Source organism: Rhinatrema bivittatum, chromosome 7 (assembly GCF_901001135.1).
Source record: "Rhinatrema bivittatum chromosome 7, aRhiBiv1.1, whole genome shotgun sequence".
NCBI classification, from domain to species: domain Eukaryota; kingdom Metazoa; phylum Chordata; class Amphibia; order Gymnophiona; family Rhinatrematidae; genus Rhinatrema; species Rhinatrema bivittatum.
The window spans coordinates 110,946,321-110,964,835 of NC_042621.1; the positions used below are offsets into that span (position 1 = coordinate 110,946,321).

The following is an 18,515-nucleotide window of genomic DNA, read 5'->3' on the forward strand; positions in this document are numbered from 1 at the left end:
CCACTATGGGAAAAACATAAAGATAGTCTTTCAGAGGATATTCATAGGCAGCTGCAGAGGGAATCTCTCCAAGACGATGTCCAAGAACGGTCATCCATAATCTATAACAAATGCCTCACCTTCCTTCAGGATTGCGTACTGGCTATAGGAGGTCAACCTCTTCACAAGTACTACTTGCCTGTGCCATCACACGAACACGAACACGCTGCAGCTAACCCTGTCTATTTCAGAGAGCTGGCTTACAACATCTGCAATCTGGCCAAGACAGTCGATGAAACGAGCCAAGGCTGAATACCAATCAGAGGAACGTCTATCATGAAGTCATGACCAGCGTTCACTGTCAAAGTGGCTGAATATTTTTCCTAGATGCTCCAGGAGGTACTGGTAAAGCATTCCTCATCAACCTGTTGCTTGCCAGGGTACGAAGAGACTCAAACATTGCCATTGCTGTGGCTTCTTCTGGCATTGCAGCAATGCTTCTGGAAGATGGTCAGACGGCACACTCTACCTTCAAGCTTCCTCTCAATCTCAACAACACTGAAACACCTCTGTGCAACATCTCCAAGCAGAGCAACATGGCGCAGGTACTCCGACAGTGCAAACTCATTGTGTGGGATGAGTGCTCCATGGCCCACAGAGGCAGCATTGAGGCTCTCCATAGGATGCTCCCAGACATCTGAAATAACAACAGCTTCATGGGAGGGTTGACAGTACTGCTCGCCGGGGACGTCAGACAGACTCTGCCAGTTGGTCTGCGGGGGACCCGTGCCGATGAAGTTAAAACCTTTTTCAAGTCCTCTTACCTGTGGCCCACAGTGAAAGTCTTGTCCTTGAGAGTGAACATGAGGGTGCACCTGACAGGTGACGTCAAGGCAGGAGAGTTTTCATGCCTTCTTTTGGCTATAGGAGATGATACACTCCATGAACAAAATAGCAAAGTGAAACTGCCGGCAAATCTATGTCACCTGGTCACAGATTTGAAAAGTCTTACACAAAAGGTATACCTGGATCTTCAAAACATCCACATGAAGGACACATCGTGGTTTAGAGAGAGGGCAATTTTAACTTCTACAAATGACACGACAAACTCTATCAATGACACACTCCTGTAGGCATTCACCTCAGAAACAAAAACGTATAAGTCTGTGGACTCGGTCATCGAAGTCGATAATGTGGTACATTACCCTGTCGAGTTCCTGCACAGTCTCAACCCTCCAGGCATTCCTCAGCACAATCTCATATTGAAGGTCGGCGCACCAATTATGTTACTAAGAAATCTACAGCCACCAAAACTCTGCAATGGCACCAGACTTCAAGTCAAGTCCCTCCACAGAAATGTCATTGTAGCAATCATTTTCACAGGTTGTGGATGAGGGGAAACAGTTTTCATCCCTCGCATTCCCCTTATACCATCAGACGTACCCTTTCAGTTTAAATGCCTGCAGTTCCCGGTCAGAGTGTGCTTTGCAATGACTATTAACAAATCTCAGGGCCAGACTCTCAAGGTCGTTGGTGTTGACTTGAGGCACCACTGCTTCTCGCACGGTCAGCTGTACGTGGCCTGCTCTTGAGTCAGCTCAGCTGATAGCCTCATCATATTGCAGCCAGAGGGTCGCACAGCACACGTTGTATACAAAGAAATCATTACATCATGACAGGTAACTCACAGTACATTCATTCCACATATTCATTGCACATTTTTTAATTACTGCTAACCTCACTCTATAATAATATGTTCATTTTAAATATATAAACTCCAAAGCCCTCACTCACTCAAAACAATTATTTTTCAACTTGCGTGAAATAAACTCACGTTTCTATCAACTTCTCCACCGTAATGAAGCCGGGTATTCCACTAGTGATAATTAATAAGCAATAGTAGTTTGTGATTTATCTAATATTTGGGTACTTGTCAGTTACTTATGACTTGGATTGGCCACTATTGGAAACAGGAGACTGGACTTGATGGACCCTTGGTCTGACCCAGTATGGCATTTCTTATGTTCTTATAGATTCTACTGAGCATTTAGTCTCTTGTATGATCTTTATCCTGTTGGACTCCTGCCTTGAATCCCCATTCCTAAAAATGTGTACAGTTTACCTGAAAGGGGAGAGCTCAGCTAAACACTGGGGTTACTCAAAGTTACAAAAGCCGATATTCCACAGAATGACCTTATTTTGCTGCGTAAGCTGTCTCCTATATGTGTCCTGTCATTCCAGAAAACAGACCCTTCCATAGCACAGACACCCCATCATGTGCACACACTGACATGTTTTATAGGGGTACCCCGCAATACATGCACATCCAGTTATTACTCCAAGAAGTTTAAACTTTATGTATTGATAGCTTCCATCAACAAAGCTACTGCATGTACTGTAAGAATGCTCACATAACATTCTAATTCCTCCAAAATGCACTCAATTACCCAAACTATCTAAAGCTCCCTCTGTGCAAAGTCCTATTTCTTCATCATGCAGTCAATCCCTTTCCAAGAAAGTTCCTGTGTTTTTCATGTAAAGGTCAATATTCAGCAGCACAATGAGCAGACAATTTATTTGGCTAAAGTTAACTGAATAAATTGTCATGGATATTTGGTGGAGTGCTGCAGATTAGGCGCTCTGCTGAATAGAGTCATATAAACTTATCTGGATAACTTTAGGACTCTTCTCTGACATGTCCAGCCTTAGCCAAGTAAGAGGGTCATTTATTATTTTGCATTAAGGCCCTAACGCATGCGATAATGCCATAACACATGCGTTATTTACCACTTGCTATGCAAGTAGGAGGAGTTTGGATGGCATTAATGATAATGAGCAACTCCTAATGTCAACTGTGATAGAGTAACATGGGTTTTAATGCCAGAAATATCTACATCTTTTTTCTGTGTGTTGTAAGCTTATATCTACAGAGGTCTAATGAACAAAATCTGACAAAAACATTAGCAGGGTCAGATTTACCATTAGACATAATAGGCACATAGCTAAGGGTACCTGCACTGCAGAGAGTTAAAACTGGGTCAACAGAAGGAGAGCAGCAAGGGAGTCAGTGTGGAGGTGGAGGGGATGCTGAAAATCCGGCGCTGATTGGTGCATCAGTTGCAAATCCAGCGCTGCGTATAGGTGACCTGGAATTGCCTACTCAGTCTAAATGGGGGAAACTGTTGAAAAGCAGGATCTAAGAGGGTGGCATGGAGTATACAAGGCTAGGGATAAAATATATTCTAAAAAAAAAAAAGGTTTTATTTCCAAAAATGGGACAGAACACCCAAAATGTAGGGAGCAGTGCACAGGACTAACATGCAAGAAGTGAAGAATCACCAGGATATGGTGTGGCATGTAGTAACTCAGTAATTCATGGTGCCCAAAGGCATCAAGCAGTTCTGCTCATGGTAAAACGTGCTGCAATACGGCAAAGCCATCTTGCAATGAAAGGACAAATGTGTGTCCTAAATGTTTGATTCCAGAAATCTGAAATCTTTATTCTTATTTTCAAAAGAAATGAGACCGCTTAAAAATTTCAGTGAACCGAAACGACGGATGGTGCACAGAAAGAGCAGATTCCAAGTATAAAGTAAGAGCCAAGGTGAGGGATAGGGCTAGACCAAGGTTATATTCATTTCTGTTCACAGCTGATTTTGTCTCTTTCAGGTTCTACGGCAGCAGCACTGGCAGTGGTGGCGTGCGTCATCGGTGTCCTTTGCCTACCACTAATCCTGATCCTTGTCTACAAGCAGAGAAAAGCCATCACCAACAGACGTATGTACAATGCACTTGGGCCTTATTTCAGCACTGTAATGCACGCTTGGCATTAAGTGCTCACGTGCACAAAGCATCATGAAGAGTTAAAAAAAAAAAAAAAAAGATGTCCTTTGATCGAAAAACATTGTGCAGGCAGTTCCTTTTTTTTACCCACGAGTACGTTGCAGAAAACTGTCACCGTCATCCAGAACCATTTTTACATCCACGATGAGCTCCACTTCTGATTTAAAGTTTAGGCAGGAAAAAAACGTGCATGCCTGGTGCACTATCACAGTTTGTACCAGAATCTTAGAAGTGTGAAATTAGTGGCGCACCAGTACTAACACCCAAGATGCTGCATTAGCAGCCTCCCCAGAATTTCAAGAAATAACCTTAGATGTAATTCAGTCATGTAGCAAATTGAAGCTACGGAACAAGGGTAGAAGCAAATGCAGAGACTGTTAGCAGGTGCAGGTGTAAAAAGGAATTTCTGAGGTTTCAGGCAGCAGGATGAATTACTGAGATGAAGAATATAGCAAAAAAAAAAAAAAAAGGTGCAATACTAAATTTACATTTATTCAAAATCTCTATCCAGTCTTTCAGTTTCTAAATGGAACCATTGGCAGGCACAATATATCTGAAACTAATGCAGTGTATATTGCACTGTTTTTTAAAAAAAATGTATTTTATGCCTGATGTCCTGATTGGATGAGGAGCAGGAAGTAGGGAGAGGAGTGCTGCAACAGGTAAGGGAAAGAACAGGTGTGCCTGTCGGGTAATCAGAGGGCAGGCAGATCAGAGAGCTTTATAGAAGTGACGGTAGGGTCTTTACATGGGAACTGAGAGCGAGGAAGGTGTAGGATTGGCATGCTAAGAGGGGGGGAGCAATTCCCAGAGGTAAGTAAGGCAAGGATGGAGATGGTGGACCGAGCCAGCAATGGAATTGCTAACTGGGATGCTTTCTTCCCACAAACGACATTAGCTCACCTCCAAGGCTTGCTATCAAATATTAACTCAAGTCTCCTCTTTCACATTTAGAGATGAAGTACCTTAACTAGGCCATAGTGTCTGACCAGTGGCTTCAAATAATATCAGACCAATAAGAGAAGAAAGGGCATGGAAGGTTCAATTAATGTCCAAACAGTTTTATTTGTATTCAAAGCAAGTGAACCATTCAAGTGTCAGCAACCCGCTACAAGTATTCATATCAGTAGTTTCACGGTCCCCCGACATGGGCTGTGTTTCGAAAAGACTGCGTCGGGAGGGAGCCTAAAGAGAGTAGACTACTCCAGATAGAGAAAAGGAAAAGGTGGTCTGATCATGAAATCCCCCAAAAGCAGGAATTCTAAGGTAGGCTAACAAGAGATAGCTTAGTTCTTGTAGAAGGATATTAAGTGCAATCGAGCCGGAATATAAAGCCAACTTATAGTGGTGCAAGACCACCGGTCAGAAAGCGGGAAAAGTTTCTTTCAGAGACTGTTTGGGGATATCATTCGGGTTTTACAGCCTAGGAAAGGCAGCACTGACACAGAGAACCCATAATATCAGTCAATGCAAAATAACAGAAAGGGTATAACTTGTGCGGTTTGTTTTAAACCGAACCTTCCTTAAGAGCATGATTTCTAACCCTAGCAAAACTGCTTTCAGTGCTCAGCCTTGCACCTTTCTGCCCCACCAGGAGAATTCCTCTGCCAGTTTCCCAGGAGTCAGACAACAAAATAAAGTTGCTTGCCCTGTTTTTATGGTTCAACAGCGCGCGCCATGCAGCTCTGGGCACAGCGTGAAATGGACAGCACGGAGCGCGGATCCACCAAACGACACCAGCAGAAGCTTAAGACAAATCGAAAAAGACATGAAGGAAGGAAGTGCAGCTCTTTGTGGAATGAGCCGAGCACAGCCTATAACACAAAAATAACACCTTGTTTGTGACCAGCTGATGTCTTGAAGCAGTTCTCAAGCATTCCAGATAATTATATTCATTCCTTTCTTTTTTTTTTTTTTTTTTAAATTGCTACTCTGAATTTCAATTAACCTTATCACTCCATTTCTTCATTTTGGAAGCAGTCAGGTGAGAGCATGACGGTGTTGAAACAATTATGGATTTGGCACAGATTACCAGGCGCCACACAATTCAGCAGCTGTCCCTCAGCTGTTCAGGAATAGGACGTTTTCTATCTGCAGCGGCAGAAGAGCTCTTCTCATCTTCACAAATGTTTTTCTAAGTCAGACACTGGGCTACAATGAAGGGTGTCTTCCAGCTCATGTTCACAGAGTCATTTTTTCTGCAAAAACAGTCATATAGACAAACCGGGAGGAGCTGACCCAGCCCATACTCACTTCCCATTCACTGCTTCTGCTCACGAGGGGCTAAAGATGCAGCTGAGACTGTGCTCACAGGCCCCTCACAGGCCACCATCACTTTACAGCCTTTTTCCTGGATATTTCTTACTTGACCCAAAAGCCTCTTCCCAACTAAGGTTTCAGTGCCTTGAGCCTCTCTTCACAGCTAGTCAACATTTTGATTTTTCCTCGTTTTTCTTCTGGCCTCATTCACCTTCCCCTGTAATTCAACCATCACAGAGACAGTTCGCAGTAAGGTCCACTAAAGAAGCACAGTCCCCTTCTGAACACATACACATACACACTGAATCACAGGCATAACTGTTGCTGTTGTGCAATTACTGGGATTGCCTCCAGTGTGGGGCCACCAGATGACGTCACCCAGATAGCATGGCTAATTAGTCCAGCTTATTGATGGAAAACTCCCCAGTGCTGCCGCTACATCATGAGCCAGCGAATGGAGAGGAAAGAAATTCTTCTCTTAAGCATTGCTATGCCCACATCTTCCATAACCTACTGGATGGTAGTGTGAGTATTAAGAAAAAATAGGCTGCAGGAGGAGATGGGACCAGTGCCGGTTGAAGGGTGTCCATCCGCCCTAGGCAGTGATGATGTCATGTGATCTCTCTCTCTCTCTCTTCATGAAAAATGGCCCCAGCGTCTCAAAGATATACATACCCCAAAATGGAAAACAGCCTCCAGCTCCATGCCTCACCCGTGCCCCATTGCACCTCTTGTCTGTCCTTACTGGATACTCTGCCGCCCTGCCCACTTCTGGCACCCTAGGCCATCGCCTACCCCCGTCTAATGCGTCCACCTGCCCTGGGTGGGACTTTTCTTCTTACTGCGCCTGGCTGATGCTGTAACAGGAACACAGTGCCATGCTAAACAGCGCAAGAAGGGAGGGAAGAGAGAGAGAGAGCACAATGGAAGGCTGGAAGCAGCAAGGAGTGAGGGAAGAATATACAAAGCACAAGGGGAAGGAGAGAGACAGCAAAGGGATAGTGCAGGGGGGGGGGAATTAAGTGAAAAATGGGGAGAGGGAAAGACAAAGCAAAGGGGGACAAGAAAGACAGAGCAAGGGGTGAGGGAGAAAGCATGAGACGAAGAGGGAGAGGACAGAAACAGATCAAGGGGTGGGAGAGAGCCAAGAAAACAAAGGTGGAAGCGAGACTGAAAGGCAAAGAATGAAGGGGAAAAGAGAGTGAGCAAAGCAGAAGTGGGGAGGGGAGGTGTAAGAGATAGGGAAGAGGAGCTGGCCGTACCTGGGAACTACTGGGTTTTTACTAACGTTGAGATTATTCAGTACAAATGGTAGTGCCAGGAATTACCATGTAGATATCTTGAACAACATGGGTCTCTTCCTGTATTCTTCAGGCGAGCAGATGACTGCACTCTCAAAACACTGCTAATCTCAGGGAGAGGAAATCTCATTTTCTGGCTAGTGCATTGGACCCGAAATTTCATGCCCTGGTGTAATTATTGTTCCGTGTCCGCTGCAGATGTGAGCCACTTTTCCATCATTAGTTTGTGAATTCTGATTCTTAGATAATTTTCAAAGAGAAATATGTGTTGAAAGTTTTGAAAGAGCTCCAAGTTTGCTATTGCCATCATTATGAGGTTAACTGGGAGGCAGCAACCGTGCTGATTCTTATCAGAACACAGTACAGACATTACACTAATACAAGCCAGGCAAGAGCACGGCACCAACAATCAAAGCAGTGATTTAGAGGAAAAGCTTTTTAAAGGCAGGAGGAGTAGCCAGAGTAAAAGATATAAAAGTATACAAACAGACACTAACATGGAACAAAGGAATCTCTCCCAAGAAATGTGAGTGATATAAAGATTTGGAACAAAATGTCTGCAGCTTTATTTAATTAACAGAACATAAACATTACCTCATACCTGAGCCACAATTCCCTCTATAGTTGCTGCTCAGCCCAGTGGGTTATCAGCTAAGAATATCTTGTTGTACCCAGTCTGTGGACCCACTGTGTTCCAAACAAGCTCCTGCTTTTGTCTAGGCCCCCTGCTGCGTTTCTAGCTGGGTTGGCCCTCCCTGAGGTTGCCATGCCTAGCACAGAGGCTTGTCTTCCTGGGGCTGCTGAGCTCAGCTAAACGGCCTTGTGCAGCAGGATGTGATGTCCCTTCACCTGTAGGCTGATACAGTAAGGCGCGCTCGGCCGAGCGCACTGTTTAACCTGCAATTGGCCGTGCGTTTTCAACGCCTTAAAACCCCCTCTGAAAAGTAACAGCACTCATCACATACAAATGCATGTTGATGAGGCTATTAGTTAGTCTCCGGGATACTGAAAGCAAAATGTGCAGCCAAGCCACACATTTTACGCTCAGAAATTAACAACCGCCCAAGGGCAGGCGTTAATATCTGCGCAACCGAGTAAAGTGTACAGAAAAGCAGAAAATACTGCTTTTCTGTACACCCTCCAACTTAATATCCTAGTGATATTAAGTCGGAGGACCCAAAACTTAAAAAAAAAAAATCCGCCCGCCGGTCAGTGGTTAGCAAAACGGATGCTCAATTTTACCGGCATCCATTTTCCTAACCCATGGCTGTCAGCGGGTTCGAGAAACCGATGCCGGTAAAATAGAGCATTTGTTGTCAGACCCGCTGACAGCCACCTCTACCGCTATTAAGGAGACGCTAGGGATGCGCTATTGTCCCTGGCACCTCCTTATTAGCGCACCACCTCATTTACATACAGTATCGCATGCCCAGGAGAGGTGCCTGGGCATGTGTCGGGAGAATGGGCGCTCAACACGGAGCGCCCGCTCTCCCGCATTTTTTACTGCATTGGCCTGTTAGTGGGTTCCCAAACATAGCTTATTACTAACTCCTGGCTCAACATTGGTCACCTATTTGTTAACTGTGACAGAAAGGTGGGTAGGTGGGAAAGCTCCAGACCCTCATGGGGCAAAAATTAAATGTATTTATGAATTTGCACTTATTAACATCTCATTACATCGAAAGATATGCTCTGAATGGCATATAATACAGGGAAATGAGTACAAAAGCAACACAAATAAGCATGACAAAGCAACAAATCATGTCTGCTAAGAGAATTTATGGACCACCAAACCCCAACAATTCCTTCGTCCCCCACGGCCCCTCTAGCCCTTGGGATGAAGGCCACATGGCTGCAAGCTGATTGCTAGGTAGTATAGGGTCAAAAAGAAAAGGGAGAGCAGGGAATTGGGGAGCAAATCCAGGAGGCCATGAACCTTCAGGCAATAGAAAAAAAAAAGAGAGTTACTTCCAAGCACTTAAATACAATAATATATCAGAAGACATTCAGGTACACCTATCATATAATAATCCTATTTTTTATAATATTGTAGACCTATCAGAAATATACTAAAGCTTCGGTTCCTAATAGCAATAGTCATCAAGAAATTTGTTATGTTTTCTGATTCTGTTTTTTGTAATAAGTAGTCTTGCCATTGTAGCTTTATTTCTAACAATCAGTTTGAAAAAAAAAAAAAAAAGAGAAATACAATATATTAGGACAACAAAGAAAGGAAACTTAAGACAAAGACCAAAAGGAGAAGCAGGTCTGCCAAGAAACAAGCAGCACACGACAGCCACTTCTGGCTCCTCCGACATTGTTTTTTTCCCGAAGAGTACCATAGCCGCAGGACGGCAGAGAGAGCAAGAGAAATAATTTCCATTCCCCGTTCCAAGCAAGTAAATGAAAGCCTCACGAGACTAGGACAGGGAAGTGGGCTGCTTAGTAAAAAAAAAAAAAAAAACGGAAATAATTACTCAAGCAGCTCTGACAGAAAAGCAGAAAGTCTGCTTTAACCATTTCACTGATTCACTGGAAGATGCTGCCAGTCAAATACACACTGTGAGGCGAAGTTGCAAATAGTCTTGAGGCTGATCTTGGGTGAAATTGAAAGACCTACTCTGTGATAACATCACAAGAGTATCAGGCAGTTTCCTGGATCACCAGGAAGTGACCATGGGCTTATCTCATTAAAGACTGATTTGTGGCAGAGCCGGTGCAAGGGTATTAGGCAAACCTTCTGCCTTGTGCCCACCCCCCCCACGGTCTCAGCTTCGACTCTTATCTCATTCGTGCCTGCCGAGTGTGTGCTTCTCTGGGCTGTGAGCAGGCCTGCCGAATCTCTACGCCTCTTTGCCGCTAGTTGGATAGGCTCCACTCGCAGCCCCACATGGCTGCTCTTCGGCGTCTATAATGCTTGGCGCCCTAGGCGACCGCCTAGTTCGCCTGATGGGATGCGCCGGCCCTGATTTGTTGGCATATGATAAAGCTGGGGCTGTCCGTAAGGCACCTCTTGCTTGGTAATGTAAGGATATCACGCCTCACTTATGCAATCAAGCAGGGGCAAATGCAAGAGAGGAGAAGGGGCGGCAGTGTCTAAAGGCAGCATCTGTACGAGGCTCTGGACTCCCACTGCAGACAAAAGGTAGGCAGAAGCCAGAAGCAGAAATCTTACCAGTGAACCTGCAAAGACATTTTATTAACTTGAGGGAGAAAAAGAATTGGAACATGTTTCAAACAAAATAGCTCTAATTCAGGGGTGATTTGTTTATTTCACTTTTTTTTTTTTTTTTTTTTACATTTTCTGCCATTATTTTCCCTTTCACACCTCCTCCCTCTCTCCCCTCCACGTCCTCATTCTTTTCGTTCTCATTGCCCATTCCTCTCCCCTGGCGAGCAGCAGTTACTGTATAATCTCTCTCCCTGGATAGGGACCCCGTAACTGCAGGAATGCCTTCCGGGCTGAAGCCTGAGGATGGCAGCTCTTCCTGGCTCACGGAGCACCGCAATGGCTGTTCCCGTGTCCAGTTCTGCCACAGAGTAAGCAGGGCCCCGCACAGCACAAGCACTTCCTTTTCCTGGCCCCCCGAAAGAGACGCATGGCTAAGCCATGGCATGCGTACAATGATGTCACTATGTTCTAGCAGCTCCTGAGCCTCCACAGCACGATGAGGCCATTTTTCCCTTCCTTGATGAGGCAGCCAGTGTGCCCCCCCCCTTTCAAAACCCCCCATAGGCACCCTGTCCCCCAGTTTGCTCACCCCTGCTCTAGTTGAACCCATATATCCTACAGCTACACCAACAAGAACTTCACACAAGGCCCTGCATGTGTTTCAGGCCAACATGGGTCTGCAGCAGGACTCAAGGCTCGATTTGCCATGCAAGATTTGGGCCTCCACCAGCCAAATCGCAGACGGATATTGGATTTTTCCATAACATGAATTGTTGCGAAAGAGGCTGTCCAGTCACTATTTGGTGTGTGTTCAAACACCCCAAAAGAAGGCCTGAGCAGGCAGCAGAGACCTCCCTTCTCTGTCTCTGTTCCTGCCTCCACGTAGAGACCCATCTTTTATTTGCCACCCTGCAAGGGATGCAGGTTTGGAAATTCAGTGATGAAACCCTTGTGTATGATGAAAGAGGTTCTATTGACCAGTGCCCCTAATCTGGCTGGCCTGTGTGGCAGGGGATTGTGTGACACGAAGGCCATGACAGCAATGCAGGCTTGACAATTTCACAGTGTCTGTAAGAAAATGGTACGATTAGTGTCCTGTGAATACTGTCCCGTCGTGAAGAGGACTACTGTGAATGAAGGATGAATAGCTAAGATTGGATACATGAGAAGAAAAAAAAAATATATATATATACACTTTTAAAATTTACTTTTGGACATAGGAAGGGTAATTTTGAAAGGGACATCTGTGAGCAAAGTACTACTTTGTCTATAGAAATGGCTCTTTAGAAATTTGCATGCACAATGCATGCATTTTATCATGCATAGGGGAGAGGTGTTCCAGGGGGTGGAGTCTGGGTGAGGTTAGGATTTACATGCAAACTTTTGGATTTTAAAACGTTCATACATGAATCCTCCTACAAAACTATATGCAGGAAAGAGCAGGTGTACTTGCATGTGCCTAGTTTTGCCAGGTTCATTTTCAACAAAACCTTAAATCCACCGATGTAGGTAGTAATTTTGAGAGGATCATTTTCAAAGCAAATTTACTTGTATAGGTTTGCTTTGAAAATTGGTGTAACTTGGGCAAATTTACTGCCCACATTGGCCCGATGTCCATGGGTACTTTTTAGCTGTGGGCTTTCCACCAACCTTTTAAAGTGCAAGTATGCGCGCACTTTCACTTTCACCCTGCTAAATTACGAGGGAAAAAAAGCGCATACTTTTGGAGTTCAAAAAGTCCTTCCCTATTCTCCCCCTCACACTGCAGGTAACGTTATGCATGCATCGGTGCTAGACGTGCAAGTTTACTCACAGAAAGGGAGCACAATTTTCTAAATGTCCATTTCTACTGGTAAAGCACCAACTTACCCGTAGAAAATGTCTTTGGAAAGCTGTGCTCATTTTGGCCTTGCGTGTCAGCACTTCCTCATGCACTGACGCTTGCTACGGCACTGGCTGTTTCTTTTCTGCCTGTAATAAGCACGTTTTTCTATGTGAAAGTGCGGGGGTTTCCCCTATTGCTCCTATGGAGTTGAGGCTGATATGTGTTTCAGTAAGTATGTAAATAAGGTGGTGTGGAAACAGAAATCTAAGCAGGCGCTTTTTGGTATCTTGCCCTTAATTCATGCTGACATCACAGTTAGTGCAGTTTCTATAGGGGAGAGATGTCACTCATGTGACTCTGCTTGTTCAAAACAAGATAATCAGACTTATGTACAGGGAATTGAGATAGCTAATACAGCTAAATGCAGGGCAGGCCAAAAATGTTTTTATTATATTCTTATCACCTAATTAGCACTGCTATTCAGCCTCCTGTGCAAGCATTGCTTCAGCTCTGAATAGTAATTTTTTCTGCTGGTCTTCCTACTCAACACATTTTCCTTTCCGGCCTGAAATGGGCAAATCAAGTCCAAAGTTTTTATGTCATGAATTATGAAGGACTTTCATAATGATTTGGTGGCACCATGAGCCAGTGAACCATCTATTATAGCGACTGATAAAAAAAAACATGTGTACTCTGCATTACAGTGCTAGCAGCTGGCTATTTTTGGCTAATTTTGGCTGCCTCAGCCATTTGTGGTTGGCTCCATTCCTTTCAGTAGAGCTGAAGCAGGCAACTGTGGCATATCCTAAGAACACCAACCCTCTGAAGTGCCACTTTCCTTCTATTTCTTACTAATAAAGTGTGATTATGTGGACTCAATGGGCCAGATTTTCAAAGGGGTATGCGCGTAAAATACGCGCGTACCCCCCCGAAAACCTGGCCGAAGTACCCTCTGCGCGTGCCGAGCCTGTGTTGAGTAGGCTCGGCGGTGCGCACAAGCCCCGGGACACGCGTAAGTCCCGGGGCTTTCCTGGGGGGGGGGGGGTGTCGGGGGCATGTCGCGGCAGCGCATCATTTGGGGGCGGGGCTGCGGGCGTGGTTCCGGCTCAGGGGCATTTTGGAGGCGTGGCCAACCTCCGAAACGGCTCCCGGGCCTGGGAATCGCGGGCCGGCCGCCGGCACGCGCAAGTTATGCCTGCTTCGGGCAGGCGTAACTTGTACAACATGAGGTGGGGGGGTTTAGATAGGCCTGGGGGGGGGTTAGGTAGGGGAAGGGAGGGGAAGGGAGGGAAAGGTGGGGGGAGGCGGAGGGAACGGAGGCAGGCTGCGAGGATTTTATAAATCTGCGCGCGCGTACTTTTGTTCGCATACCAGGCACAAACAAGAGTATGCGGGATTTTAATAGATACGCACATATCCATTAAAATCCGGGGTCGGCGCGCACAGGCTGCCGATTTTGGGCAGCCTTGCGTGCGCCGACCCCGGATTTTAATGGATATGTGCGTATCTATTAAAATCCCGCATACTCTTGTTTGTGCCTGGTATGCGAACAAAAGTACGCGCGCGCAGATTTATAAAATCTACCCCTATATATACTGTATATATATATATATATATAATATATCACAAGGCTTCCAAAACCTATCCTGGGGACCCCAGAGCCACTCGGGTTTTCAGGATATCCTGAATGAATATGCTTGAGATAATTTACATTTCGTGGAGATTCAGTTTATGCAAACTTCTCATGCATATTCATTCAGGATATCCTGAAAACCCGAGTGGCTGTGGGATCCTCAGGATAGATTTGGGAAGCCCTGTGTTATGGCTCTGGTCCGGGCAGAGTGTGGGGGGCATGACATCTGGAGTGGCATGGGATGGCAGAGCGAGGTTGGAGCAAGGCTTGAATGGTCTGGTGAGGCTTGGACAATCTGGTATATCTGGAACAAGGCTTGGACAGCCTGGCAAAGCTAGAGCAAGGCCTGGACAGACACATTGGTAAGGCTAGAACCAAGGCTTGGATTGGAAGAGAGTGCAGGTAAGACTGTAACTCAGGAACAGTGTGCAGGCAAGACTAGAATTCAGAAATAGTATGCAGGTAAGACTGGAACTCAGGAACAACGTGCACATAAAACTGGAACTCAGGCTGGGACAGGAACGGACTAATACAGGACAAGACAAGGACAACACAGAACATGGAACATAAAGCCTGAAGGCAGCAATACAGGAAGGCCCCAAGAGACAAGACAAGGAGAAGCCAAAAGAGGCCACAGAGGTAGCAAGGCCTGGATAGGCCAGAGGTCAGGGGTAAGCCATGATAGGCTACAAAGCAAGGAAGAGAGCAAGAAGGCCTTAAGGCCACATGGCAAGGCTAGGAGCTGAAGGCCAAAAGGCAAGGCAAGGCTAGGAGCAGAAAGCTGAATGGTCACAAGGCAAGGCAAGGCAAGGCTGAAGGTAGAAGGCCCAGAGGCCACGAGACAAGGCAAGGCAAGGCTGAAGTCAGAAGGCCTTGAGACAAAAAAGGATAGGCCTGAGAAAGTCTCAAAGCAAGAGTGGCTAGGGCAAGAAGCGGAAACATCGAAGCAAGGGACAGACAGAGTTAAGTAGGGCTGGAGTCTGGGTGTGGTGCAGGGCCTGGAAGGAGGGGCCTGGGCAGCCTACAGAATGTGTTCGTGGAAGTCCTTTGGTGGAGCGGAGGCTGCAAGACAGGTTGAGGCATGATACCAGGGAAGAGGTAATAAGAACAGTTCAGAGTGGGGCTCACCGGAGGCCATTTCTGGTAGGGAGGTGTCCTCGACAGGGTATGGTGAGGTGGCATAGCAGCTGAAATTGAAACACCCTGCCGTACCAGCTAATATGAAAAGGGTTATGTATTATACAGTACATGTTTCAGGAAACAGAAAAGATAGCTAGCTATACATGAAAAAATATGCTTATTCTTTGAAAAGAAAATGTTATGCAATTGAATTAGTTTGAAAACGTCTATCAAACTGTATTTCTGTTGGATTACTCAGACCTGGAAAATGAATGTGTGTTGATCTAGAAAAGACACAAAACCTCAACAAAATGATTAGCAGAAATCCCTAGATTATCTCCTGTCAGTTAGAACCGTAACAAATATGAATAATGGGCAGTGCCATTAATCTCTAGATACTCACTTATCTTTGCTTGAAAAATGTTTACTAATGCAACAAATGTATTACCCAGCTGCATATTCCTTAATGTAGCCACTGCAAGCTTAAAGGACACATTCAGGATCTTAAGCCTCCTGCCTTTCCATTTGAATGAATGACATTTGATCTTTCCATATTTTCAGGTGTGAAAGGTCCTTGCCAGTTGCTGAGAAAGCCCTTTAATATCCTTATAGGTGGTGATCACATTTCTTCCTTCCAATCTCCTTTTCCTTAAGAGAACAGTCTCAGTTGAGACAGCCTTTCCTCGCAGGTGTACCCTCCGTCCCTTTCATCAATATAGCAGCTCTATGCACTTTTTCCAGTTTCCTGAAATTTCTGCCTGAACTATGGGGACCGAATTATGCCATAACTGCATCCATTCGTTATGGAATTAAATACAATTCATGTAGAGAACTGTAAGAAAGATGCATTTATATGCACTGTTTTGGATATTGCATCCAGGCTTTCCAGCAGAGTACAGCAAAATAGCCTGCCATGCCCTATGTAACTAGAAGTCATCTTTCTCCAAGGCCAAACCAAAGATCTTCCAAAGAAGGAAGAAATCAGAGGTCGTGAGATAACCTAAAAGCTTCAACAGCAGCCTTGGGGGCTGGTGCCTCTCATAGGCTTGGAATAGAAGAGAACGCTTAAGTTGGGTCCCATGCTACAGAACTAGGCCCGCACTTCAGACAAGAGGGGACCTGTCTCCCCTCTTGGTGGGAAGGGGGGTTCTCAGAAGTAGTCTGTTAGACATTTTCCTGTTTGTTTCATGTGAGACAGAGTAAACACAATACAGATATGAGTTTTACAATTCTTTAAAAAAAATATATTTTTTTTGTCTTTTCACAGGAGCGCATGAGCTGGTAAGAATGGACAGGTGAGGAATCATTATCTAGTAGTCCCATTTAATAAACAAATGCATCATCCCAAGCTGGCTGGGTGTCTTTCAATCTGAATTGGCAAGTTATTTTTTTTGCCTGCGTCCTTGTCCCACACTGTCTCGATATCTTCCTTTCACTTTCTTTCCTCTCTCTTGCTGTCTCATGGCTCTGTCTTTTTGTCTCATGCTCAGTGACCTCATAATAAGCTGCTTTTTCTGCCCTTTGCCAGTGGGCACAGCTGGTGACTGCCCGTTTGCCACTGATACCACCTGAGCTCCTTTCCTCCCCTTGGTCTAATTCCCAGGCACAGTACTCGGCATGCGGATGCTTGCACACTATTCAAATGGCTTAGTCTCAAGACTGAAAGAACAGCTACCAGAAGCCATGGAGGCCATGAAAGGCCTTACTGCCAATTAATTATGAAGGCAGAAAAGACAAACTTTGGAGCCATAATTTCACTAAAATTGATCTTGGGATGCCACATCAATCAAAATGCTTTAGGAAGTACTTGCTACACATTGGTCATTTTTTGATCCCCAAATGCAATCTTATTCTGATGAAAACTTGCTCGGTGCTGCCCTGTAAGTAACCACACTTGGTCTAAAAACCAGCAGGAATCCTTCACCATTCTTGCTCATTTAAAGGTGAATTTTCAAAGACGTGCGCATGTAAAGATTAGCAGATGCAAGAACAAATAGAACATATTCGCATAAATGTTATTTTATAAACCTCAAACATACATGTGCAAGTAACAGTGCACGAATACATGTGCTCATATAAAAAAGGGAGGAGCCAGGGGCATTCCAGGGCAGGGCCAATGTTTATGCCTATAAGTTGCTATCTTAGATCCTACCGAAGCAATACATGTATGTATTTACCTGCATATATTTACACCTGCTAATTATGTGGTGTAAGTAAGAATATAATTCTTTATGACCAAATACCAACTGGGTGAGGAGCCTGCGTAAACTGGGAAGAGTTCAGGCTGAAGAACCAGGAGGGTCTTGATGTCCTAGAGATGGATTGGGCAAACTAGTGGACTTATTGGTAAAACTGGTAATTTCCTTCACACGTCCATGTTACAAAATTTGATTACTTACAAGCGTAAAAACCAACAAGTGCTAAGGAAAATACACAAGTTAAATCTCCATGTGTAAATGATTAAAATTAGGAGCACAAATACTTGTATATAGGAGATTTGTGCCACTTATCTGGATAAATTTTGACTTCTCTGGCTAAGTCTCAAAATCCGCTATTTATTTGGCTAAGTAACATAGCCAGATAAGTGTTAAAACGCATCTTATCTGGCTATGTTGAAAATACATGCCGTGTATCTTTTAGATATGCAAGCATGTTGTTGGGTAGATTTAAGTGTATTTTATGTAGTATATGCACATTTGCGCGCATTATACAAAACATGTGCAATTGCGCTTGCGTGCCTATCTATGTGCAGTCATCGGTGAGTATGCACATGTTTTAAAGTTATCCTCCCTGAGTAGAGATAGATATGGCTCAAATACTCAATTAATTCTGATTCAGGCCATAATCCAATTCAGTACAAACTTTGCAAACTGCATAATGCATTTTTTTCAAGATAAAAATCAAAGTTTGACTTTATAAATCTTTAAGAACATAAGAACATAAGAAATTGCCATGCTGGGTCAGACCAAGAGTCCATCAAGCCCAGCATCCTGTTTCCAACAGAGGCCAAAACCAGGCCACAAGAACCTGGCAATTACCCAAACACTAAGAAGATCCCATGCTACTGATGCAATTAATAGCAGTGGCTATTCCCTAAGTATAATTGATTAATAACCATTAATGGACATCTCCTCCAAGAACTTATCCAAACCTTTTTTGAACTCAGCTACACTAACTGCACTAACCATATCCTCTGGCAACAGAGTGCGTTGAGTGAAAAAGAATTTTCTCCGATTAGTCTTAAATGTGTTACTTGTTAACTTCATGGAATGCCCCCTAGTCCTTCTATTATTCGAAAGTGTAAATAACCGAGTCACATCTACTCGTTCAAGACCTCTCATGATCTTAAAGACCTCTATCATATCCCCCCTCAGCCGTCTCTTT

The 18,515-nt window shown here is 44.5% G+C and overlaps 2 protein-coding genes across 4 annotated transcripts in view; one reads left to right on the forward strand and one right to left on the reverse strand.

Moving 5' to 3' along the window:
• CDH23 (cadherin related 23) overlaps nt 1-18,515 on the reverse strand; it is a 1,814,588-nt gene that overhangs the window by 276,065 nt on the left and 1,520,008 nt on the right. The window lies entirely within an intron of this gene.
• Nucleotides 1-18,515, forward strand: part of VSIR (V-set immunoregulatory receptor) — a 111,939-nt gene that overhangs the window by 65,550 nt on the left and 27,874 nt on the right. For both annotated transcript variants that reach the window (XM_029608941.1, XM_029608943.1), the window contains exons 4-5: nt 3,649-3,756; nt 16,399-16,426. In XM_029608941.1, coding sequence (XP_029464801.1) covers nt 3,649-3,756; nt 16,399-16,426 — 136 coding nt within the window. The remainder of the gene's footprint in view (nt 1-3,648; nt 3,757-16,398; nt 16,427-18,515) is intronic.